Here is a 20,437-nt window from a genome sequence, read left to right on the forward strand (position 1 = left end):
TCTCCGGGAGAAATTGTTAGTGGAGGGGTGGTACTTATAAAGGGTGTGGTTAACGGAAACCTCGGGTTAACCAAGAACATAACCTGGTCGGAGCAGGTTTGAGATGCAGCGTAAATTGCCATGGCAGCATACCTCGGTTAAAACCTATCCACCTTTTAAGTGAGTGCGGGTTAATCGGGGAGTTACGCCACACGTGATCAAGTTACTCTCGAAGTTACCCAGATAAGCCAGAAACCCCGCTTCGTAGTACAGGCCCCTGCTTAACACAGGCCTCTGTTCAAAAACAAGTGCCGTTGTCCAGGTAAGGTTTCATTTCTTTTTATTCTCCACAATGCTACAAAACGGGGACACACATATACTGTAAGGTCAAAAGTACCACACCATGACCAGAAAACATGCATCAGGGCACAAGAACATTAGAAAAAAAAGTTATTCTGAAAAATAAGACGATATTGTTCCTCAAAACAAATGGTGTACAATATTTGGCAGTAAGCACACAAACATCAAATCATACATTAAATACTTCCAACTGCTAGTACAATAATGTTTACTTGTCAACATAAATACAATTCACTTTCTAGGCAAACTACTGGCTATGAATGTGGAAGGAACAGTGTCACTGTGTGAAAAATAAATGTTCCGTAGAAGAATAATTATATACATGTTATTCCCTTTTCCTTCAGAATGCCTAAGGAACTACATCAATAAATATTTTATTATGGGAATTTTGGCCCCATTCTCTATTTCTATGTTAGCTTAAATTGGACTCTTAGTTAATTTGGAGAGATGTGGAAAGACATCAGGGGCCAAATCAAATGAGTGAGAAGACCTGTTGTGCTTACCCTGTGCAGCTAAAGCTGTTGCAAATTTGGCTATTTTGTGAAAAACACATTTACTGTAAACATTTTTGCTTTTTGTCTTTGTTTATAAATTGCACATAGTTCAAAATGTAGCAAAGTGCCTTTTGTATGAAATGTATAAAACTGTAAATAATTCACTTATTTAAAAAGTGGTAAATGTGTGTAATAAGCTGGTTCGGCATAACTGTGGTATAAGCTATTCTGCTTAATTGTTATAAAATCCAAACCATAAGCTATGATATGCTTCCACAAAAGGTATTAAGGTAACTCATAGAACTTTATCAGGTTGTCATCTGACCACAGAGAATGGCAGTGGCTGACATTTTTGGACCATGCTGAGTTACAATGCACAATGTCGTCACTATCCCTTCTGCCATTGGACTCAAGCTCATGCAGTCTGGGCAGTGGCCATTACCAAAGGACACCTAGTATAGGCAATGTTGTTAGCGCAAGTGATGCGTCTCACTGAAGTTCACAAAAGTCATAAAAGTTGTGTACGCGTGAGGGCTGGTAAAGTTCACAATGCACTGCAGAATACACACAGAACACAAATATGCAGCCAGTGTTTTAGTTCAAGCTAATAGTTTAGCACACCACATACTAGCATTCCATAAATATTAAGAACCACATAACTGGAAACAAAAAGTTTTTCCTTTTTTTTTTTTTTTTTTAAATACAATCTTGAACACCATATCTTTTGTTCCCTGATGTTCTTTTCCATGAAGCTAGTGGTTTCAGGTTTCTGAATTTGAATGCATTCTGAATAGAAGTACCTAACACTAATTGCATCCAGTTGCATATTTGCCATTGTATTTGAACTTCCTTGGCCTATAGAACTTGTGAAGATCATGAACTACTTTTGATGGTTGGGCAAAAATTAACATAGGCTCCTACAATTAAAACAAAATAAATTATATTTATACATGACCGTTACAGCACTTGTTTAACGTGAATTGTGATAAAACAATAAGACATGTTGTTAACCACAAGAATACATACAAAGGCCAAATCTATTCAACCAAATAAGTAAAACAATATTATGGCATATCAGTGATTTAGTGATTTTTAAAATAATTTTTTACAGTGAAAGGACAAGGGTATGTGCACAACATGGTGAAAGTGGCATACTGAGGGCTCTACCCTGCACCCTCTACCCTAACTCTTTAACACTCACCAAGGAGAGGACAATGGAACTGAAGTATATTTAAAAACAACATACATCCACTTTGACTACTGGACTAAGGAAAAAGGATTAATCTTGTATGAGTAAATAAAGGGTATCATTTCTACAGTTAAACGACTCAGAAAATGGAGAGGACGGACCAGTGAAAAGTGCAATCTAGTTAGACAATTTCTCATTGTTTTTCTTGGCGTAATGATCCTCATAGCTCTTGGCAGTGTAAGGCCCTATTGCATTAGTAAGACTTCATATTTCATTGTGCTTTCCTCTCCATGGTGGTTCCGCTCAATTCTTGGCAGTTGCTTGGTATTGGTTAGGAATGTACCAGCTGGTGATGTCTTTGTGTAGATGTAAACAACGTTCCAGTTCTCAAACATCACAGAAAAAAAAGGAACTTGAACCACGTCTCGATCACAGATAATAACAAACAAAAACATGAAACGGAAAATATTTCCCTGTTGTGCTTCTTTTGTTCTGTTTGGTGTTGGAGCAAGAGACAGAGGAGAGTTCGGGATGCAATTAAGGATGGCGTTTCTCTGCTAACTCTCCTGACTGGACCCCCAGAAGTGCTTCACTCTGGTTTTGGCCTAGGGCCTGTTTTCTTCTCGTAAGAGCCGGCGTGTTTGTAGCCTGATACATAACCTGACGTGTCCAGGACATCTACGCGACCAGCCTTGCCCTTCCCACGGCCTGTCTGGTCGAAGCGCTCCTTGTGCGAGCCGGTGAACTTGGTGGTGTCCGTCAGGCGTGACACTGTGGGCGAGGCCACTGCTCTCTGTGGAGGGAACGGTAGGTCAGAGGCTGGACGTTTTATTTACAATATCAGTAAATAACAGAGGACGTTATCAGAAGCAGCTCACTAGGGAAGCCATGTGTTTACTTCTAACTGTACCTTATCATTACAGTTTCCAGCACATAAAAAAGGGACACTCATTTGCCCCTTCATGAAAACAATACTTAATCACTTTTATTCATGAAACAAGGATCTTGACTGAAACGTGATGGAGATTGTCCCCAAGTTTACCGTGACTCCAGATATGACTGGTGATTTGCCCTCGATCAGCTTGAAGACCTCCTCTGCTGCCTCGTCGTTGCCTTTTTCTTTGAACCTCTTCCTGGACAGCTCTGTAAGAGCGTCTTTGAATTCATTGAATGTAATGGTGCGACTGGATTTCTTCCTGTAATGCACAAATATGAAAGTTAAACCAGTTTACTCCTTGTTGTATTGTTGGACCAGGAATACATAGACCACTACATGGCCAGGGGGAAATGGATGAGGGGAGGCTAACTGCAACCCAAGAACTCTATTATCCTTGGAGTCTTCAGTGGAGAACAGCCCACACTGTAAACAAAGTATTTACACATTAGCTGCACTGGCTCTCAGTTCAAATGCTATTGTAAATGTCACTGCATGAGTCATAAACTCTACCTACCCTCCTAAAAAACCCACTATGGTAACCTCAGCCACCATACTGACTATACACTGATACTGCCACCGACCAGTGCCGCCCTTTAGCATTACGTTTCACTTTCTCTGAGGAGCAGATGAGGATGTTTGTATACTGACATGTCATCCCACACCAGACAGTGGCTCTAACAGTTCTCTGATGTCTCTTGTCTAGCAGCCCACTGCATACTGTTAGCCCTCAGAGCTGTCTTGGATGTTTACATTGTCTCAAGAAACACATTTACCCCTGGGAGGGGGTTTAATCCAACTGTGTCACATTGCATTTCCAAGGTAAAAAGTGCATAGTAACACAAATACAAACAACCACTGCTGTGGTGATAAATCACCTAAACAAAAGTCCATAAAGCTCACTGTATCCCGGGGTAACCTGCTGTCATAGCAACAAGCCTTGGTAAACACGCCTCTTCGAGTTTATTATTAATTTGACTTCTTCAGTGACCAGTTTTGTTTGGGCGATCCTTCAGTGGGGAACACTCCGGAGTTCCATTACTCTGGAGGCCTGTTCCATGCTGTCTAATGTCAGATCTGAAATCATTCTGGTGATGTCCCAGCTGGACATTCCGCTCTGAAAAGGCCTCACGAAGTAGCATTTCAAAAGAAGCCCACATATTCATTCTAATCAATGTTAATTATGAAGGAAGAGTGTGGAGACAGTTAATCAGGAAAAGGTTTGTTTGCTTTAATTCAATCAGCTGATGCATGACTCAAAGCTTGCTTGCTTGCAGGTTAGCTGGATGGAAATATAGGTTAGTGCTGAAAATGACTTCATCACTGACCTGGAACATTTCGTGTCCCTCTAAAATTATGACACGTGTCCCCTTTGAATACATCTACAGGGATGGTGAGCTGGATAGAGTGGATGGACAAAGGAATAGGGTGTAAAAATCCTATATCTTCTGTGATGTGTTGTGTCCTGTGATGTAACACGCAGCAGCTGTAACGCTCTGATATACAGTCTTGCCTTCTAAAGCCTTTCCATGAAGCAGCAGAGCCCATAAAGTGCTCCATTCTGCACTGGCTCTTATGTGGCGTTGACCCAGCTGTGATTAAAGCAGAAGGTTAGATCTGGATCTCATGTCTAGAGTCAGCCCCGGCTTATAACACACCCTTCCCCCACATGACTCTTGTCTGGCCTTATTTTCTGACACACACACACACACAGATGCATGCAGACTCTTCTGCTTCAGCTCACAGGCCAATATCATAAGGTCCTTCATACACCACTCAAACGTGATATTATCAGGTGCTGTTGTTGACAGGAAATGAATAATGCGACCTGAATGAAATCAGTAACCCTGCACAGTGCACACCCTCGGCTCTCCTCCACTGGTCTTGAGAGGCCCCAGCCCTGCCTCCCTTCACAGTTACGCTGTTCTGTCATTTTTCCCCCTTCAAAGAGTTCAGTCGGGGTGAAGCCAAATCACTTCAGCGTAGAATCGTTCAAGATCACAGATGCCCTAAATATCTAACAAACATAAACAGTACACCCACAGAAACCCTTCACTCTCTGCACTGCAACTCCTAGTCCGCCTGCTTGGCCGAAACATCAAAAACATGGCAAAGGAAAAAAATAGTCTGCCTCGGCAGCCATCTGCGCCACAACACAACAGAACAGCAAGTGGTCTGAATACTGTGTTTTCTGTGGCTCTGTCGAATGCATTTATATTCTGCTGGATGCTGGGCCGAGGGCCGATGACTCCATCCTGCCTGGAGATATCCGCCCGGATGGGAGATGAGCCACCCTGACCTATGCCTCTGTAATATGACGTTAAATAAGTCACCACTGTAGAACCACAACCTAAATCTGGGGCAAGCGCATAAAATAGACGGGCACCTCCTTCTCACAGTGTATGCGTGGGGTGCTGGACATACTGTAGAGTTGCTTTAAAAGCATGCTCCTTTGTTGCTTTTTACCTAACAAAGGAATGAAGCTGAAGTGTAACTGTATATATTTAACTCCCTATGCTGGAAACTATTTAAATGCTTTATCGGTTTCCATTTTCCCCTTTTATGCTAGTGACTGATATAGTGGTTAGTTACAGTACATACAGTATAACAGAACAGCCAGCCTCTCCCCCCTCCACTCCCAAGATCCCAGAACGCAGAACAGATGGTGTCCTACTTGACTTTGGAGAAGACGATGTCCACGTCTGTGAGTGTGACGCTCTTGCCGTCGATGACGCCGCAGTCCTTGCACAGCTTGGACCAGTTCTTGCCGTGCATCTCCTTCCCGGTGGCGCGCGTGTCCCCATGGATGGCGAAGCGGCGGAAGGCCTCCTCCAGCGCCGTCACTTCCACGGGGGTGCGCGCCCCGGCCCCGCCCTCGCTGATCCCGTTCGATTCCGTCGACAGGCGCTTTGTCGCCCGATCCTTGGACTGCTCGCTCGGCGGCCGCAGGGGGGCATGGTTGTTGTGCTTCGCCATCTGAACTTTGAACTCCTCGCCATTACTGGAGAGAGAGAGAGAGCGAGTGAGATTTGAAATGCCAGTGCCATTACTCAGCCTCACTGCAGAGCAGATGGTGTCATTTCTCAGTGGGCATCAGGGGTGGATGTTGTGTTGTGCTTTCATGTCTCCACACTGTTCTGAGCTGAGACTACCCACACCCAGCTCGCCAGATCCAGAGACTTCTACTGCATGTGCCAAAGCACACAACACACCAATAAACTTCATAATGACCTAAATAGAAAGGGCTGAGGGTCCGTTATCCCCGGGTCACTGATTAGAGTTTGGAGCTTGATTGCTATCTTCATAGCCCTGTGCGATATCACTCCTCAAGGCAATAGCTTATTTATTTAATTAGTAGCAACCTATTTATTTATGAGGTGATTCTATCAGCACTTTTTAAAAACATAGTTCAAGACTCACAAATGTGCTGAGTGAAGCTTGGAGACAGAACACACCACACCCATAGTGTTCCCGGTAATAACAGTGTCCTGTAATAAAAACTGCACATAACAAGAACCCAGAAGAACAAAAGGGGGTTTCCATCACAGTCTCGCCACCCTTAAAGTGCCGTTAACCGTCATGGTAAACATGACTGTGGTTAATAGCCTCTATGATTTCCTGAGCTCAGACTGCTTCCACTGCCCGAAGCTCAGATGATATTTCATTGTGGTAAGTGGTGTGGCAGGATAGTACTCCTCTCCTCTGTAGGCTGGCAGTGTGCGGCCAGATGTGGCAAGAGCTTTGGCACTTAGGTGAGGTTTATTAATAGGCACATGTGGAATGCCCGGCCAGGGAGCTGTGGAGCGTCCAGCAGCTACCAGATGAACACTGGGCCACACACTACGACAGGCACATTTCTGAGTGGCCCGGCTCACACGTTTTGACGCTCTCAGGAACTGAAGAACAAGAGTCAAGGACCATGAAGACAGCTCAAACCTGTACTGTTGGGACCCTCGAAGCATCATATTTAACTTCCTCTGACATTTGGATTGAGCCATTTTCTTCAACCATTTACAGTTACAGTACAGTACAGTATACATTTTAATCAGTAGTATTCACGTTCCTTAGACACAGCTTTAAAAATGATAGTCCTTGTACTACAACCCATCCAAAGTATAAACCTAGGGATTATGGTCCACAATTACAGGCCTATGAGTGCCCTGTATGCTGATGGATCTGTGAGATTAAGGCTTGCTGGTGTTGTCCTCTAGGCTCCGTGGCAAACTGCAGAGTGACCTGCACAGAGCTGTGTACTCACTTAGGGCCTGTGGTAGCGTGAGTGCCCTCCATGACCCCCTCTCGACTGCTACAACTTGGAGATTCTCTTGGCTTCTTGATGCAGCTGAAATACAAGGAGAGTGAGTGAATACACTATATGCGTGTGTGTGTGTGTGTGTGTGTGTGTGTTCAAAGAGTCACTTTCACTTTCACATTGACACCTTATTATAGTGGCCTTTCATGGTTATCAGCCGTGGAGCAGTGTTTTATTGCCTAAACAGAGGTATTGCCAAACAAGGGTATGTGATAACAGAAAACTACTTTTACAGCATCCAATAAACACACAGAATGTGTCCTCTAATATGTAAAACTAAACGGCCCCACCATCACTGTGTCATCCAGATGTAGGTATTTTAAATAAAGTACAACACTCCTGTTCCTCTTGAAGATCTCTGAACAATACTATTGCTAGCCCTTGGGAAAACCTCCTCAATCTTTCCCGTTTACCCTGCCTCGGTGCATGAAGTCATCCCACTGATGACAGCTGCTCTGTTCTGCATGTGTGATGCTCATTAGTGCAAAAGCCTTTTTTTCCCTCCGGTTGCGTTGGAAACAGACATGCGCCAAGCTAACCAAGCACTTTCGGAAATATAAACAAACAAATGAGGTACACATCATTAGGAGAGAAGCCGTAATGAAGACCACCAGGCCTACGCAAAGAGAGCCCAATACAAAAGCAGGCATTTTAGATCACAATGATATATATATGTAACATATATATATATACTACCACATGTGTTTACATCTAACTCAGCTCTGAACTGATCCATAGTTCCTTACAAGATCCTAAAAACAAAGCAAGAGACCCACACAGCAATCCCACGGTACACACGCTGTTTCTCATTCTCATTTAGAGTAAACAGAAGAATGACACCAGGCTCACCTTCCAGTGGCTCCCATAACTCGCGGGCCCCACAGCGTCACAGCGACAGCCTCAGTGGCCCTGTGCTGCCATGGCAAAATACACCCTAGCAAAGCTCTCTCTACTGCCAACTCTCAGTTTTGGTACAGAGCCCCGAAGACAAAATACCTCACCTCGTCACTTTGTCACCTCTTGTGGATAATCAGACATCAAGCAGAGACCTCCCTTATCAGCTCCAGCTTCGGAGTGGAAGCAAAATCTATCAAGCTATAGAAGAAACCCAGAGTCTTATGCAGTTTCATTGCCTCAGTGCTTGGTGTTGACACCCCCACCCACCACCCAGGCATGGGTGGTTCTGTTGCTCCCGGTGTCATTGTCCTTGGTGGGTGGACATGACCGAATTCTACTGTAAGATGCACAGTAGTCATAATAACTCCATGGAAAAGGCCGCTTCTATTGATTTGCTATTATGTTTTAATTGTTATACTGAACAAAGATTTTATTAACCAGTGTCAATAATGGCATTCAGAAGTGGAAACACTAGAGGCCCATTGTGCTCTTAAGTGTCAGGCAGTTCTGTCTAGTGTGACATCGCACAGTGTCACGGGGGCCTGGGAGAGTCAGGGGTCATTTCAGATGCAGATGACTTCATATAACTGAATGTGCCCACATTTCTGAAAGTACCCCAACAAAAACAGTTTACAAGACACATTTCCTGTAGCTTATTTGCACATGTAGGGAAAATTTCACCTTGCACCAAGAGCAAAATTGGCCATTCTGGAAAAACCGGTATGGATTTCATCATATTACAATCTAGTCACAGTTCACTTCACATGTGTACACAGTTATGATATGAATAATCCCATGAGATTGACTTCTAATTGAAAGTCTAAACAACCTCCAAATCACATATCCAATATAATGTTCACAGTCTTGTCTCGACATGCATCTTAGACTAGCTGACATTCTCAAAAGATCAGATGGAATAAACAAGTATTTCAGAGGAACATCTACAAGTCCAGACAGTTGTGGCTCTCCTCTGTATGTAAAGTGGGGTCTGGGAAGTGCTGATTTTATTTACTGAGACACTCCTCTCCCTGACTGAACCCACTGTGGCCTCCGTCTATTGCACACTGCTGAGAGGACACCGAAATCAGGCCAGGACAAAGGCAGCTTTTCAGACACTAGCTTTACACTCAGACACCTCAAGGACTCCAGGCTCTCCATAGAGATGCCAGGGCAGTCACAACAATAACAATGACAACGAGGGTCACCACTGCTGTCAAGTAACAACTCTGAACAGACAGCACAAACAGTTGAACTAGTTTGTCCTGAACACAATTAATCAAGAAGAGTTGAACAGACAGAGCAAATGCTTAAACTAGTTTGACCTGAAATGTTAACACGATTAATCAGGATGAGTTCATAAATTCAAGAATAAACTTGCCATTATCTTGTATAATAGACTTGATGATTAATAGAGTTTATGAATGTGTTATAATCCTGTTTGCATACTGTCTGCTGAGAGCAAGCTTAGTGCTGCTCTCTTGGCTGGGTGATTTCACATATGTGAGCACTTCTCAGCTTACACAACAATGAATAATCCCATATATTAATTAGTCAAGTATGAAAACAGAATGAGTTTTAGAAATCGGATTAGTAAAGAGCTTAAATATGTATGAGTGGAATTGTGGAGTGGAGACTGGAAAAGGTCAGAACCTTGGGTACCGACATACTGCTGTCACCATTTGTCACCTTAACTGACATTAGTCTACACCTTCAATGTTTATTAATTTGGAAGATGGTTTTAACCAAAGCGACTAACATATGTACTTTTGTATGTTTGAATGTTTTAATAACTGAATCCAAAACCTTATACAAAAGGCATAATAGGTCAAACATCTGGTGCTGTGAGAAGCTTGAAGCATTTGTTGCCTGATCTTGTTAACCACAGCATGGGAGGGAGGGAGGGAGGGAGAGAGAATGAGCAAGAGTGAAAGAGAAAGAGCTTTTTGCACGCGCTCCGATCTCAAGAGGCGTATCACTGAGTGGCTGAGCGCATGCTTACATATATTTGCCTTCTGGGGATGTTTGGCACAGATGAGTGCTTAAACCATAAATTGGCCTATTTCGGCCTCATTCTATTTTTAACCAGGGAGAAATATGAACACTCAGACACACTTATTTCTACCTTTAAAGCTATCCAAATGCATCTAAACAGAAAGACCTAGAGTACTGAGTACAGTAATGAGGTGGAACTGTAAACAGGAAGAGAGAGAGAGGGAGTGTGGATGAATCAGGGTGTCGTCTGGAAATGCAACCTACTCTAGTCTGCAGAGAGGGCCTGGACATGGTGGGTGGACCCATCTGCCCCTCCATCCTGATGCCCGGCAGCTCCGCCTGAGCATACGAGTGCAGGAATCTGGGCAGCACCGTTGCCAGCACCCACTCCAACGCACAGCAGCCTCCAGAGGGACGGGCCCCCCCTGGTTACGCCACTGACCCCACCTAGTGCTTCTGATTACCTCATCCCATCTCCACGGCCCGTTCCAGCCCCCGACGGGATCCATCCCATTCTTTGTGTCGCGTGGGTCTTATTCACCATTCAGTAACCCCCCCCCCACACACACACACACACACACACACACACACACACACACACACACACACACACACACACACACACACACACACACACACACGCACGCCCATCCACCCTATCAGTCTCCTCTCAACTCCCCCAACCTCCTCATCCCAGTCCCAGACATTGGCTTTAAATAGTATTGTCTCTGTAACACTGACAAACACAATCTGCAGCTCCTAGGTATTGTTAGAAGTAATAACACACCGTGGCGCATGCCAGTGCATAGTGCAACAACAGAGAGAAAAACACAGGAAACACACAACGCTGTTATTAATGCAGGAGGACTATTTTGTAAAGGAGCAGAGGAGGTTCACACTATGGTTGCTCTTGTCATATTTATTCCTATTGATAAATGTCTCCTGCGCTATGCCAACTGGGCCTGTGTCGGCTCAAGCCCAGCGAGACCAGGGAGGTTTACATAGTGCTCTGAGCACAGCCCTGTCCCAGTCGTTTGAACTCCGGCCTGCACTGTCCCTGCAGGATGTCACCTGCGCACCGAAAGTAAAGGATTGAGGACAACTTGGACTCAACCTGCCACCCTCAAGACTGAATAGTGGAAACTATGCACCTTTTTCCATTCTCCCTGATAGCACAGAGCATATTAAAACTGAAGCTAAAAGCCCATTTTGAAGGAGCTTTCACAAGAACCATGAACTTGAAATGTAACTGACGCATGGTGTTAATATGTACAACCACTGATCACCAGCACCTTGTGTACATATTTGAGTGCATTTATTTGGCGTTCCACTAACATTAGTCAAACATTAAGCATTGGTCATTAACAAGGTGCATTCATTTAAATACAGGATATGTTGTCTGCTTCAAAGGCCAGTGGCTCACAGACCAGTGAACTGCAACACAGAGCACAAAAATCTGGGGCAAAGTCAGTGAATGACTGCATTCTCATCTGAAGCGTACCTAATGCTTGAACATATGGGAAAACAGGGCTAGACCTGACTTACACATAACATTTCTTAAATTATACAAAACAAATCACTGATCATTTAGCTCAGATAAAAGCCCTACTGTACACCAGATGTCTGTACACCATAGTCCATGTCAAGCTATATAACAATTTAAGATTAAATGTCTCAAAATAAAGATACCTAAACACAAAAGCATACATTAACTCCTCCTATTGAGCTGTACCCTGAACTGATCCTGCCCAATCCTATTCATAATTTCATGACAGAAAAAAAAATGACTGATGAAATGCCATGCAATGACATAATAACTCGTTATTATGAGAGTAGTGAATCACTATCACAAAGTGTTAATCAATCACTATTCTGTATAGGCTATGATACCCAAAACATGGTTGTTGATTATGTTACTGTTATTGCAGTAGCAGCAGTTTAAATGCATGGGGGTGGCATTTCCAAATAAAGTCGGCAGGCCAACTGCTTGTGCATAGGCTACTATTACTGACTTGTCTTTTTAGCAAGATGGGTTACATAAACTTGCTTTAGCAATATTCATGCTTGAGCGATGGGAACGCAGTCCACGTGATCATTGTTATTGTCCTACTGTCAATACATTGCCTGCAGTAGCTCTCAATATCCTTACAGCCCTAGCTTCACATTTCGAAAGGTAATATTGAGGTACAGGCTGTCAAATAGACGTATGTCATATCCATAAGGTTTGGACGACGAATTACGTAATACAGTGAAAAAGAAAGTAGCCTAGGCTATACAGAAATATCCCCTTCAATCTCAAGTCCAGAGCTGTTATGCCATTGGTATATTGAGCTGGATATGCAAACCACCAGGTATTTGGTCATGTTGACAGAAATCGAAACAAACACAACATAGGCTGATATAAAATGTATACCCGAATATTTCGCATTAATAAACAGGCTAGGCTACACCAGCAATACTACTGAGTCTATAATGCATAAGCTTACCTGTTTGTGTATATCCTTCAACGTGTAGCTCCACACCCTTGTTGTTTTCCTACAAAAACATAATCACATCCACCGTAGCCTACCCGTGAGAACCAGAGGCGCGCTTGGATCTCCGTTCTCCCGCTGATCGCGCGGCTATGGAATATGCTTGATGGTTCAAAGCCATGGAAGACACCGTAAGACGACCAACAGCTCTGATTGGTTGCCTCTTTCATACTGTCCTATGAGCGGTTTAGGAAGCAGCTCATGAAGGAGCGTTGCTCACGCGTTGGAAAATAGCACTGTCGCGACGATGTTGAATGAGACACTAACCAATGACTTAATAAGAATAACTGAATATCATCGTCTCAGGACTTTAACCTGATGATTTTCATACATCTGTTGTCCTGTAAACAAGAACCATGGATTGAAGATAAACAGCAGATACATTTTTCCTGTGTAAATTATTTATGGATATCATGCATGCCATAATTAAGAGCAGAGTGGCGCCAAACGCACTGACACCCCTCCCTTACTGATAGGTCTGCAAATACAGTAGGCAATATTCACCACTGGGCCCTGGGCATGTGTGTGCCTCCAAACAGATTAAACAAAGAGGTAATCCAAATATTATTCCAGGAAGTGCATTTTTGGCCTTTGGCCGAGCACAGGATGTCTTCTGTGGCTGGGTGAGCAAGGGCCAGTGATCTTCTCCCTTCTCCCTCCCATGGGAAAGCATTTCCCCCCACCAGGATCAAGATTAAGCCACATCCCAGAATTCAGAAGATATCAGAAGATATGTAGCCTACCGAAATTAGATATAGCATGTGTACACTTCCATGATGCTATTCTTATTTGCAAAAACAAATATTATGCAATTATCGCTCTGCTCTCTTCACATCCTGTAATACATGCAAGTGGCTCATTATTGTGGCTCAGATTCACCAGGGCCAATTTCTTTCAGTTATACAACTGCTGAAGATGCACCCAGCAGATTATGTAATCCTTTCATCACTGGGGCCAGGCAGATGATACAGCAGAACACTGAGGTGTGGGCTGCCAGGGGCACCAGGCAAATGTGAAACCATCACAGCGGATGGACAAGCACATCTCCCACAACCCAACAATCAGATGCTATTTTTAACTGTGAACACAGGAGAGTCACACACAGCCGAACGAATATACATGTTCAACAGCCCCATCATGTGGTTAAAAAATTCTGTCCATTTGTATTGTTGGACAAAATCTTCTATCTTATCATCATGAGTGGAAACACAATACTCTTATGACAGACGCATTACTTGCTGTCAAGACATTTATTTTTCTACAGTTCAAGTTAAAAATGAAAAAAAAAAAAAAAGATAAAAAAAAGATTCAAGTATGCATTCATCATGAAGTTAATAAATTAAGGTGCAAGATGCTTCCAGTCAGGTTCCACGCTTGAAAAGATCAGTGTAAACTTCTATCCATGAAAAAATATCCATTTTTCTAAAATACTAAATATATTACAAAATTATTTTGTATATATATCTTCCAGTCAGCCATATTCCATATTCATCGTCAAAATTCAGAATTAGTAGTCGTATCCATTGTCAGAAAACCATCAGGGTCCAGGTCCAAAAATATCTTTCAATATTTTCTGTTCATCCATAATCCATATTCATCGTCAAAATTCAGAATAAGTAGTCATATCCATTTTCAAAAAATCATCACGATTCAGGTAAAACAATATCTATCGATATCTTCTGGTCAGCCATATTCCATAATCATCATCCATATTCAGAATCAGTAGTCGTATCCATTGTCAAATAACCATTAGGGTCCAGGTCAAGAAGGTTTCTGGTCGAGCCGAGGCACTTCCCTCACTGCTGGGAGAGGGCCGACTCGGACCTTGCGTCCACACTCAGCTGCTGCTCTACTGCTGCGGTGCCTATGACAGAGCTGCCCAGGGGGTTCTGGATAACAGGAGTCGCTTCAGTGGACATCTCATTGCCCTGCTCTCCATTCACCACCACCTGCTGTTGTCCAGTCCAGCTGAGGGACTCACTGAGGGCCCTCATACCTGTGTGAATATGCAAGCACATCATCATTAGAATCAACTCCATGTTAACCCACAACCACACCAAAAAAATTTAACTAAAATGCAAATATGATTTTGTGTCATTTAATAATTACCTTAAGTCAGCTTAAATATAAATACTTCAGCTACTGGTACTCAAATCAAAAATTTATTTTAGCCTAAATTGAGTAAATCATTTTCAAATTTCAAGGTACCGTAATTAGTTTCCTCAAATATTTTGAATTAGTTTGATTGTTCAGGATTATGGTGCACTGGGTCTCGGAATGACCTGCTTAATCGACAGATCCTCCCCTAAAATGAAAGACTCCTCATCAGGAGAATGAAGCCAAACCACGAAGCCAGTAGTTGGAGTGGACCACCCAAGAGAAACCTCCTGTAGATGTTTGTTGATTTTCTTTTTTTACATTAGGTATGCCTAAGACTGGATGACACCCAGAACTAACTTAACATGTTGATGTTTTCTCTTCTGAAAATATTATGTTGGGAAACAACTCAAAATATAAGAAGATGGAAGTTTTCCAATGTCAACAACTGATCTTCCCAAACATTTACGCCATAATATGGACCAACTAAAACACCACTAGCTTTCAGTGCACCATGCAATGAATGATAGCATTCTGAGTTTGTAAGGTGTTGCTCAAACTCACCTGGCATCATCTCAGTTGATGCTCTAGTGCTGTAGTAATTGTTCGGGCCAGGTGATGACAAAATCTGAAGACGCCGCAGCTGCAACACACACAGTTTTAAGTAAATATGTATAAGTATATACTTTTTTGATCCCGTGAGGGAAATTTGGTCTCTGCATTTAACCCAATCGGTGAATTAGTGAAACACAAACAGCACACAGTGAGGTGAAGCACACACTAATCACGGCGCAGTGAGCTGCCTGCTTCAACGGCGGCGCTCGGGGAGCAGTGAGGGGTTAGGTGCCTTGCTCATGGGCACTTCAGCTGCGGCCCACTGGTCGGGGCTCAAACCAGCAACCCTCCGGTTACAAGTCCAGAGTGCTAACCAGTGGGCCACGGCTGCCCCTGTTTTGGCACAGATGTCAAATGCAATGTCAAATCTTAAAATAGATTTGTTTAATTAGATGTTTCATTAAAAAAACAAAAAAACAATATACACAGTTTTCGTGCAGATGTCAAATGTCCAATCTTAAAATAGATTTGTTTCAAGAAAAACAAACTAATTGCATGTACCTCTGCACAAATAGTCATAGAGAGACGTGCGGCAAGTTCTTTCCTCTCATCCTCGTACTCCGCACTACAAAGACAACACAAAAGCAACTCAATAACATGTCCTGTAATCAGAAAGGGTCAGTTGGGCAATTGTCTCATTAAGTTAAAGCCTAACCTGCTATGACTGGTTTGACTGGTCAGACTAGGCATAGGTGATTCACAGTCCACAGATACATTCACAGAAGGCTGTGGCTGAAAACAAAACATAGGACAATGATGTAGCCTAACAAAATGTCCTGCTCAGTCAAATGAGCCTGTGCTAAAGGGAGCTAAGACTGAGAGGAGGCTGAGAGGAGGTTGTCTTACCTTTGCTGATTCTGCACTTGTGGGTCGGGATTGCTTCCGCCCCGATACTACATCACGATTGTTCCGTGCCTGCCGCTTTTTCATAATGTACTCATATGTAGTAACCTTCTTTGTCACTGTACACATAAAGAAACAAAATGTTAGCCATTTATGCTACACGTCAGCCATTTGTGGCCTTCAGTCTTTATTTTCTAAATATCTTACACACCTGCAAAAATACCTATTCTTCATACTCACAGAGAAATATATGAAATCCCAGCAGGTGAACCAAAACCAGAAAGTAAACCAGCGCCAGTATAATGGTGAAGCTGCTTACTACCAAGAGTCCAGCAGAGCTGGTCTGCACAGGAGCCAGCGGTAGGAACACCAACCACGTGGAGTTATTCAGACCTGAGCAGAGGGGTACAGACTGATAAGATGCCGCATGACATACTTCTATGTCTGAAAGTAATCTGAAAGGGAGCATCCATTTTGCATGTAGCTTGCCAGCTAACAGTCAGGCCTTTATTGTAACCATGGCAGCATTCAAACTAATGCATGTTTGCTCAGAGAGCAATCAGTCAGTCCTCTTACCCTGAAACTGAGGCGCGGTGCGGAGTACGGCTGCGTTCAAAAAGTGCTCAATGAAGATGAAGAGAACAATGAGAAGCAGCAGCAACACTCCAATAGCAGCAGTCAACGCGGTCACAAAGAAAAACCTGCCGGTTGGACCATTAAAGGCAACGTAGTTAGATAAAAGAAGCAACATTCTAACCAATATAAATATCCACACACATTCTTTTTTAGAAATAAATATTTAGAAACTTTTTACAAATGTTTTTAACCATGTCTGGAAAAAGGCCATCTTTGAATGTGTTTTAGCACCACACCCTGGAACAACAAAGTGGGCTTCCTTCTCTCATCAGTGCATTTACTAATCTGAAATATCATGTACTCCATTCGTAGAACACCACTGAAGGCTATGGGTCAAGGCCACAGGACGGTTACAGGTAGGTACCACTGTGACATTAAAACCCAGAGCATGCAGGCATTACAAAGAGACTGCTCGTGACTACATGTCTGAAGAGGAACAAAATTGTGGTGCTGAAAGTGCCCTGATGGCAACCAAAGAAAAACATTATACTCTAAGTCAAGTTTCCTCTTACCAGTAGTTCCTCCTTCCCACACAATTATTCAGATATATGCAGTGGTGGTCAAAGTCTGTAACACATTTGTTGCAAGTCTTGCAGTGTTTGGCTCGAGGGCCCCTGCAGATAGCAACACAAAGGGGAAACAGCACAGAAGTAACATGGAGATGAGAATAACTCAGGGTCATGCAAAATCTTTGTTAAAAAAAAAGAAAAAATCAGGTTGAAAGTGAAAATATTTCACAAACAGACTTCTAATGAGGACAGTTCACTCACACATCAATATCACAGATTTTACAGTGTAGGTCACAGATGACATGTTCGTGTTTATTTTTGTCAAAGGTCGGCAAGGTAGTGGAGTAGTTTCTAGCGCGCACACTGGGTTCTGCTGGGTCTATGGTCACAGATGCAATGTGGGTAACTAGATGAACAATAAAGAGAAATCCAAGCAGCTGTGTAGATTGAAGTCAAGGTAAAACTGGGAGAGAGCGACTGGAAAGAGAGGTAAGAATCTAGATGTTCTGTATATCAACACACCTATTTTAAAAAAGGGAACCACAGATAAGCTCCTGATTATTGTCTGACATTTGAGCCTCAGACAGAGAAAAAAACAGGCAAGACCCAGCACTGCTTACAAAAACCTCATAGTGTGTAGAGTGCAGTCAGCTCTCCATGAAACACCCTTCTATGTGTCCACCAATGCGCTAGTGTGCACATTGACAGCCCTGACGTCAAGAGCCTATTAACCCCCCAGCATGCCACAGCAGGGGTGTGTGTGCGGTGGCCGTCTGGGAAGACGAGGTTCCTGGAGGCACAGCCAGCACAGCTGCCCTGACTCCCTGCCAGCCACACGGATCAGACCTCTGCTCTCATCTCAGCCACGGCCAACACCATCCACGCAGTCCCCATGCCATGGGCCGAAAGAGTACAACACAAAACATTTGCATTCAGATGACAGGATGATCTTTAGGGACTGTGAGCAGACAGGCCAGCACTTTGATAGCTTGATGATTGCAGCATTACCAGTCTTCATGTTAACCACAAAAAAGAGAAGAGCCAAATCCAATCAAAATGGAGATGCTTAGAAATGACAAGTGAGTGTTGACATGTACAGAGGAGACTGACTTGGTGGTGACTTACAGGATTAGACCACATAAACAGCAATATTTCAGCAAGACACACTGTCCTACCCTTTTACATATCAAATGGTGAAAATAGGAAGATGAACACAGAGCTAATCACGCACCTGTCCATCCTAAGACTTGCTAAGTTGCTTTCAAAGCCCATCCTTGGATCTACTCAAACACAGTAAAGGATACACCATAGGCCATCAAGTCCCATGGGGTGGGCAGCAGTGGAATGAAGATGCCAAATCCAACGATAACGAAGTACGTGTAGGTCAAATAGGAAATCAGCTGCAGGCTCTCCGGTTTCCCGGACCAGCCGTTGCGGCGAGAGCGCGGCGGAGGGGTCACCAGCTCGTTGCGGCTGCCCCCTGGGGCCGGCTCGGTCCGCCTCAGGTGCCGATCGCAGCACCTCATCTGAGGAGAGGGCAGGGGTAAGGTGAGAGTGAGCTGTAAAATTCACAGCTAATTCATTTGTTCCTGAATGACTGTATAAGTATCTATTTAGTGGTCAACAGGAGTAGTATTTAACACAAATAAACAGCTCAACAGATGGATAATCTAAGCAACATATTGCAAATCAGTAATTTACCAATAGTATTTTCTTGAAGCTCGAGAGAATCACGTGAAATAGGCCTTGAGATAGCGTCCTATCGTGCAAAATGAGAGACGGTTGTCTAGAGGCTAAATGAACTCGTAAATCCCAGGCTTCTTATTTACTCTCTGTGATGGTGACACCATAAACGCAGCTTTGCGTAACAAATAGCCTGACGTAGTTATAGCCACTGTCGCTGACAATGGCCTAACACCTTTAAAACCACATAACTTTATGGCCAGAAATTAATAAGCTGTGTTACTGACAAAAGTCTAAATAGGTTACAGGCTATCTTTACTTTATGCGACTTGGCCATATTAAATGTGCGTTATGTGGTAGGCGGTAATTGGTGACAAAACTTCACTGGACGCAAGGTGCAAGCATATGGCTGGCCCACTGATAGCCTATATTGGCGCATTATGACGTAAACGTGAACATTGATAAGGTGGCGCGACAATCCTTCAATAATTCAAGATTCACATTGATATGTCAATGAGTAATAATAACTAATTGTAGATTTAGATCAAAGGGATCTTTTTTACTCAAAGGCGTATAACTAAAGATGCAGAAGGTGACAATTAATTTCGGTTTTCCGAAAAGTTGTTGTTTTGCGCTCAACAGCCAACATAGACACTTGTGTTGATTGGTTGGCAACTTGGCATTGTTTATGGCTCGTTTCGAACCACCGCATGTTTGTTTCCCATAATTTACAGAGCTAGACTGTCCTCTGCCAACGATCTCAGGCGTTTTTACGTAGGCTAAACGGTGAACGGACAGGAGCATCACAATGAGGAGCAATTCATTTCACAAACAGTTTGAGGTTATAATATGCGAAGAGACTAAACAGAAAATATATCCATAGGGCACTTACCTTTACCAGTAGTGTTCAGCAGCGACCAACTTTAAAGGCACACTTACTAATTCTTCTATGCTGAACGCACTTTTCCATTATTTCATTAAATAGTTTGGCAGGTGAGTTTTCAGACTGAAGATTTTCAAACACTTGGGAACGGCAAAGCAACTGAAGCGAATGAAATTATGTTAAATTAATGAAAATAATAAAAACGATAATTTTCTAAACGTACGCTTGGATGTTTGAAATTGGAACAGTAGCCTATAGCCTTCTTTACGCCGCCGACATCTAGTTGAAGTTATCTCCTGGGGTTTCTCTGATAGCCTACTGCTATGGAAACAGTTTAGTTGGACGCAAAACCGCAAGGTCCTAAAGGCCTTCATTTGGACTACTTGTATGGGCAGAGGCCAAAGATCTTTCCATTGCCCAAGCAGAAGTGATAGGCTATGCAATTTAAACTTTTAAATATTTTTACTTTCAATTATATCCATA

General features: G+C 43.1%; 2 protein-coding genes across 4 annotated transcripts; both read right to left on the bottom strand.

Moving 5' to 3' along the window:
• Window positions 1–302: 302 nt before the first annotated feature.
• LOC125305844 (tubulin polymerization-promoting protein) lies at window positions 303–12,893 on the bottom strand. 2 transcript variants are annotated; one of them, XM_048260853.1, is made up of 5 exons: window positions 12,644–12,893; window positions 7,215–7,298; window positions 5,631–5,957; window positions 3,065–3,218; window positions 303–2,815 (listed from the first exon to the last, which is right to left on the bottom strand). In XM_048260853.1, exons 2-5 carry the CDS (start codon window positions 7,244–7,246, stop codon window positions 2,612–2,614), a joined length of 717 nt encoding a protein of 238 aa, XP_048116810.1. In that variant the 5' UTR covers window positions 7,247–7,298; window positions 12,644–12,893; the 3' UTR covers window positions 303–2,611. The 2 variants fall into 2 exon arrangements, with proteins under 2 accessions (XP_048116810.1, XP_048116812.1); XM_048260855.1 differs by lacking the exon at window positions 12,644–12,893 and adding an exon at window positions 8,270–8,429.
• Window positions 12,894–13,931: 1,038 nt separating this feature from the next.
• zdhhc11 (zinc finger DHHC-type containing 11) lies at window positions 13,932–19,549 on the bottom strand. Of its 2 annotated transcripts, none has more exons than XM_048260852.1 (11): window positions 19,094–19,549; window positions 18,693–18,914; window positions 17,650–17,825; window positions 17,392–17,493; window positions 16,820–16,944; window positions 16,484–16,636; window positions 16,247–16,362; window positions 16,056–16,132; window positions 15,902–15,965; window positions 15,350–15,428; window positions 13,932–14,684 (listed from the first exon to the last, which is right to left on the bottom strand). In XM_048260852.1, exons 2-11 carry the CDS (start codon window positions 18,912–18,914, stop codon window positions 14,485–14,487), a joined length of 1,314 nt encoding a protein of 437 aa, XP_048116809.1. In that variant the 5' UTR covers window positions 19,094–19,549; the 3' UTR covers window positions 13,932–14,484. The 2 variants fall into 2 exon arrangements, with proteins under 2 accessions (XP_048116809.1, XP_048116808.1); XM_048260851.1 differs by having other exon boundaries at window positions 19,090–19,547.
• Between the last annotated feature and the right edge of the window lie 888 nt (window positions 19,550–20,437).

This window comes from Alosa alosa, chromosome 13 (genome assembly GCF_017589495.1).
Source record: "Alosa alosa isolate M-15738 ecotype Scorff River chromosome 13, AALO_Geno_1.1, whole genome shotgun sequence".
Lineage (NCBI taxonomy): Eukaryota > Metazoa > Chordata > Actinopteri > Clupeiformes > Clupeidae > Alosa > Alosa alosa.

What these genes read in the sequence shown, in the direction of transcription:
- LOC125305844 (XM_048260853.1), bottom strand. Translation starts at nt 7,246, where the DNA reads ATGGAGGGCACTCACGCTACCACAGGCCCTAA. An exon ending in ATCGTCTTCTCCAAAGTCAA is followed by an intron (nt 3,219 to 5,630) that starts GTAGGACACCAT and finishes TGTGCATTACAG; the next exon opens with GAAGAAATCCAGTCGCACCA. An exon ending in CAGTCATATCTGGAGTCACG is followed by an intron (nt 2,816 to 3,064) that starts GTAAACTTGGGG and finishes TTCCCTCCACAG; the next exon opens with AGAGCAGTGGCCTCGCCCAC.
- zdhhc11 (XM_048260852.1), bottom strand. Translation starts at nt 18,914, where the DNA reads ATGAGGTGCTGCGATCGGCACCTGAGGCGGACCGAGCCGGCCCCAGGG. An exon ending in CAAGTGCAGAATCAGCAAAG is followed by an intron (nt 16,133 to 16,246) that starts GTAAGACAACCT and finishes TTTTGTTTTCAG; the next exon opens with CCACAGCCTTCTGTGAATGT. An exon ending in ATCAACTGAGATGATGCCAG is followed by an intron (nt 14,685 to 15,349) that starts GTGAGTTTGAGC and finishes ATATTCACACAG; the next exon opens with GTATGAGGGCCCTCAGTGAG.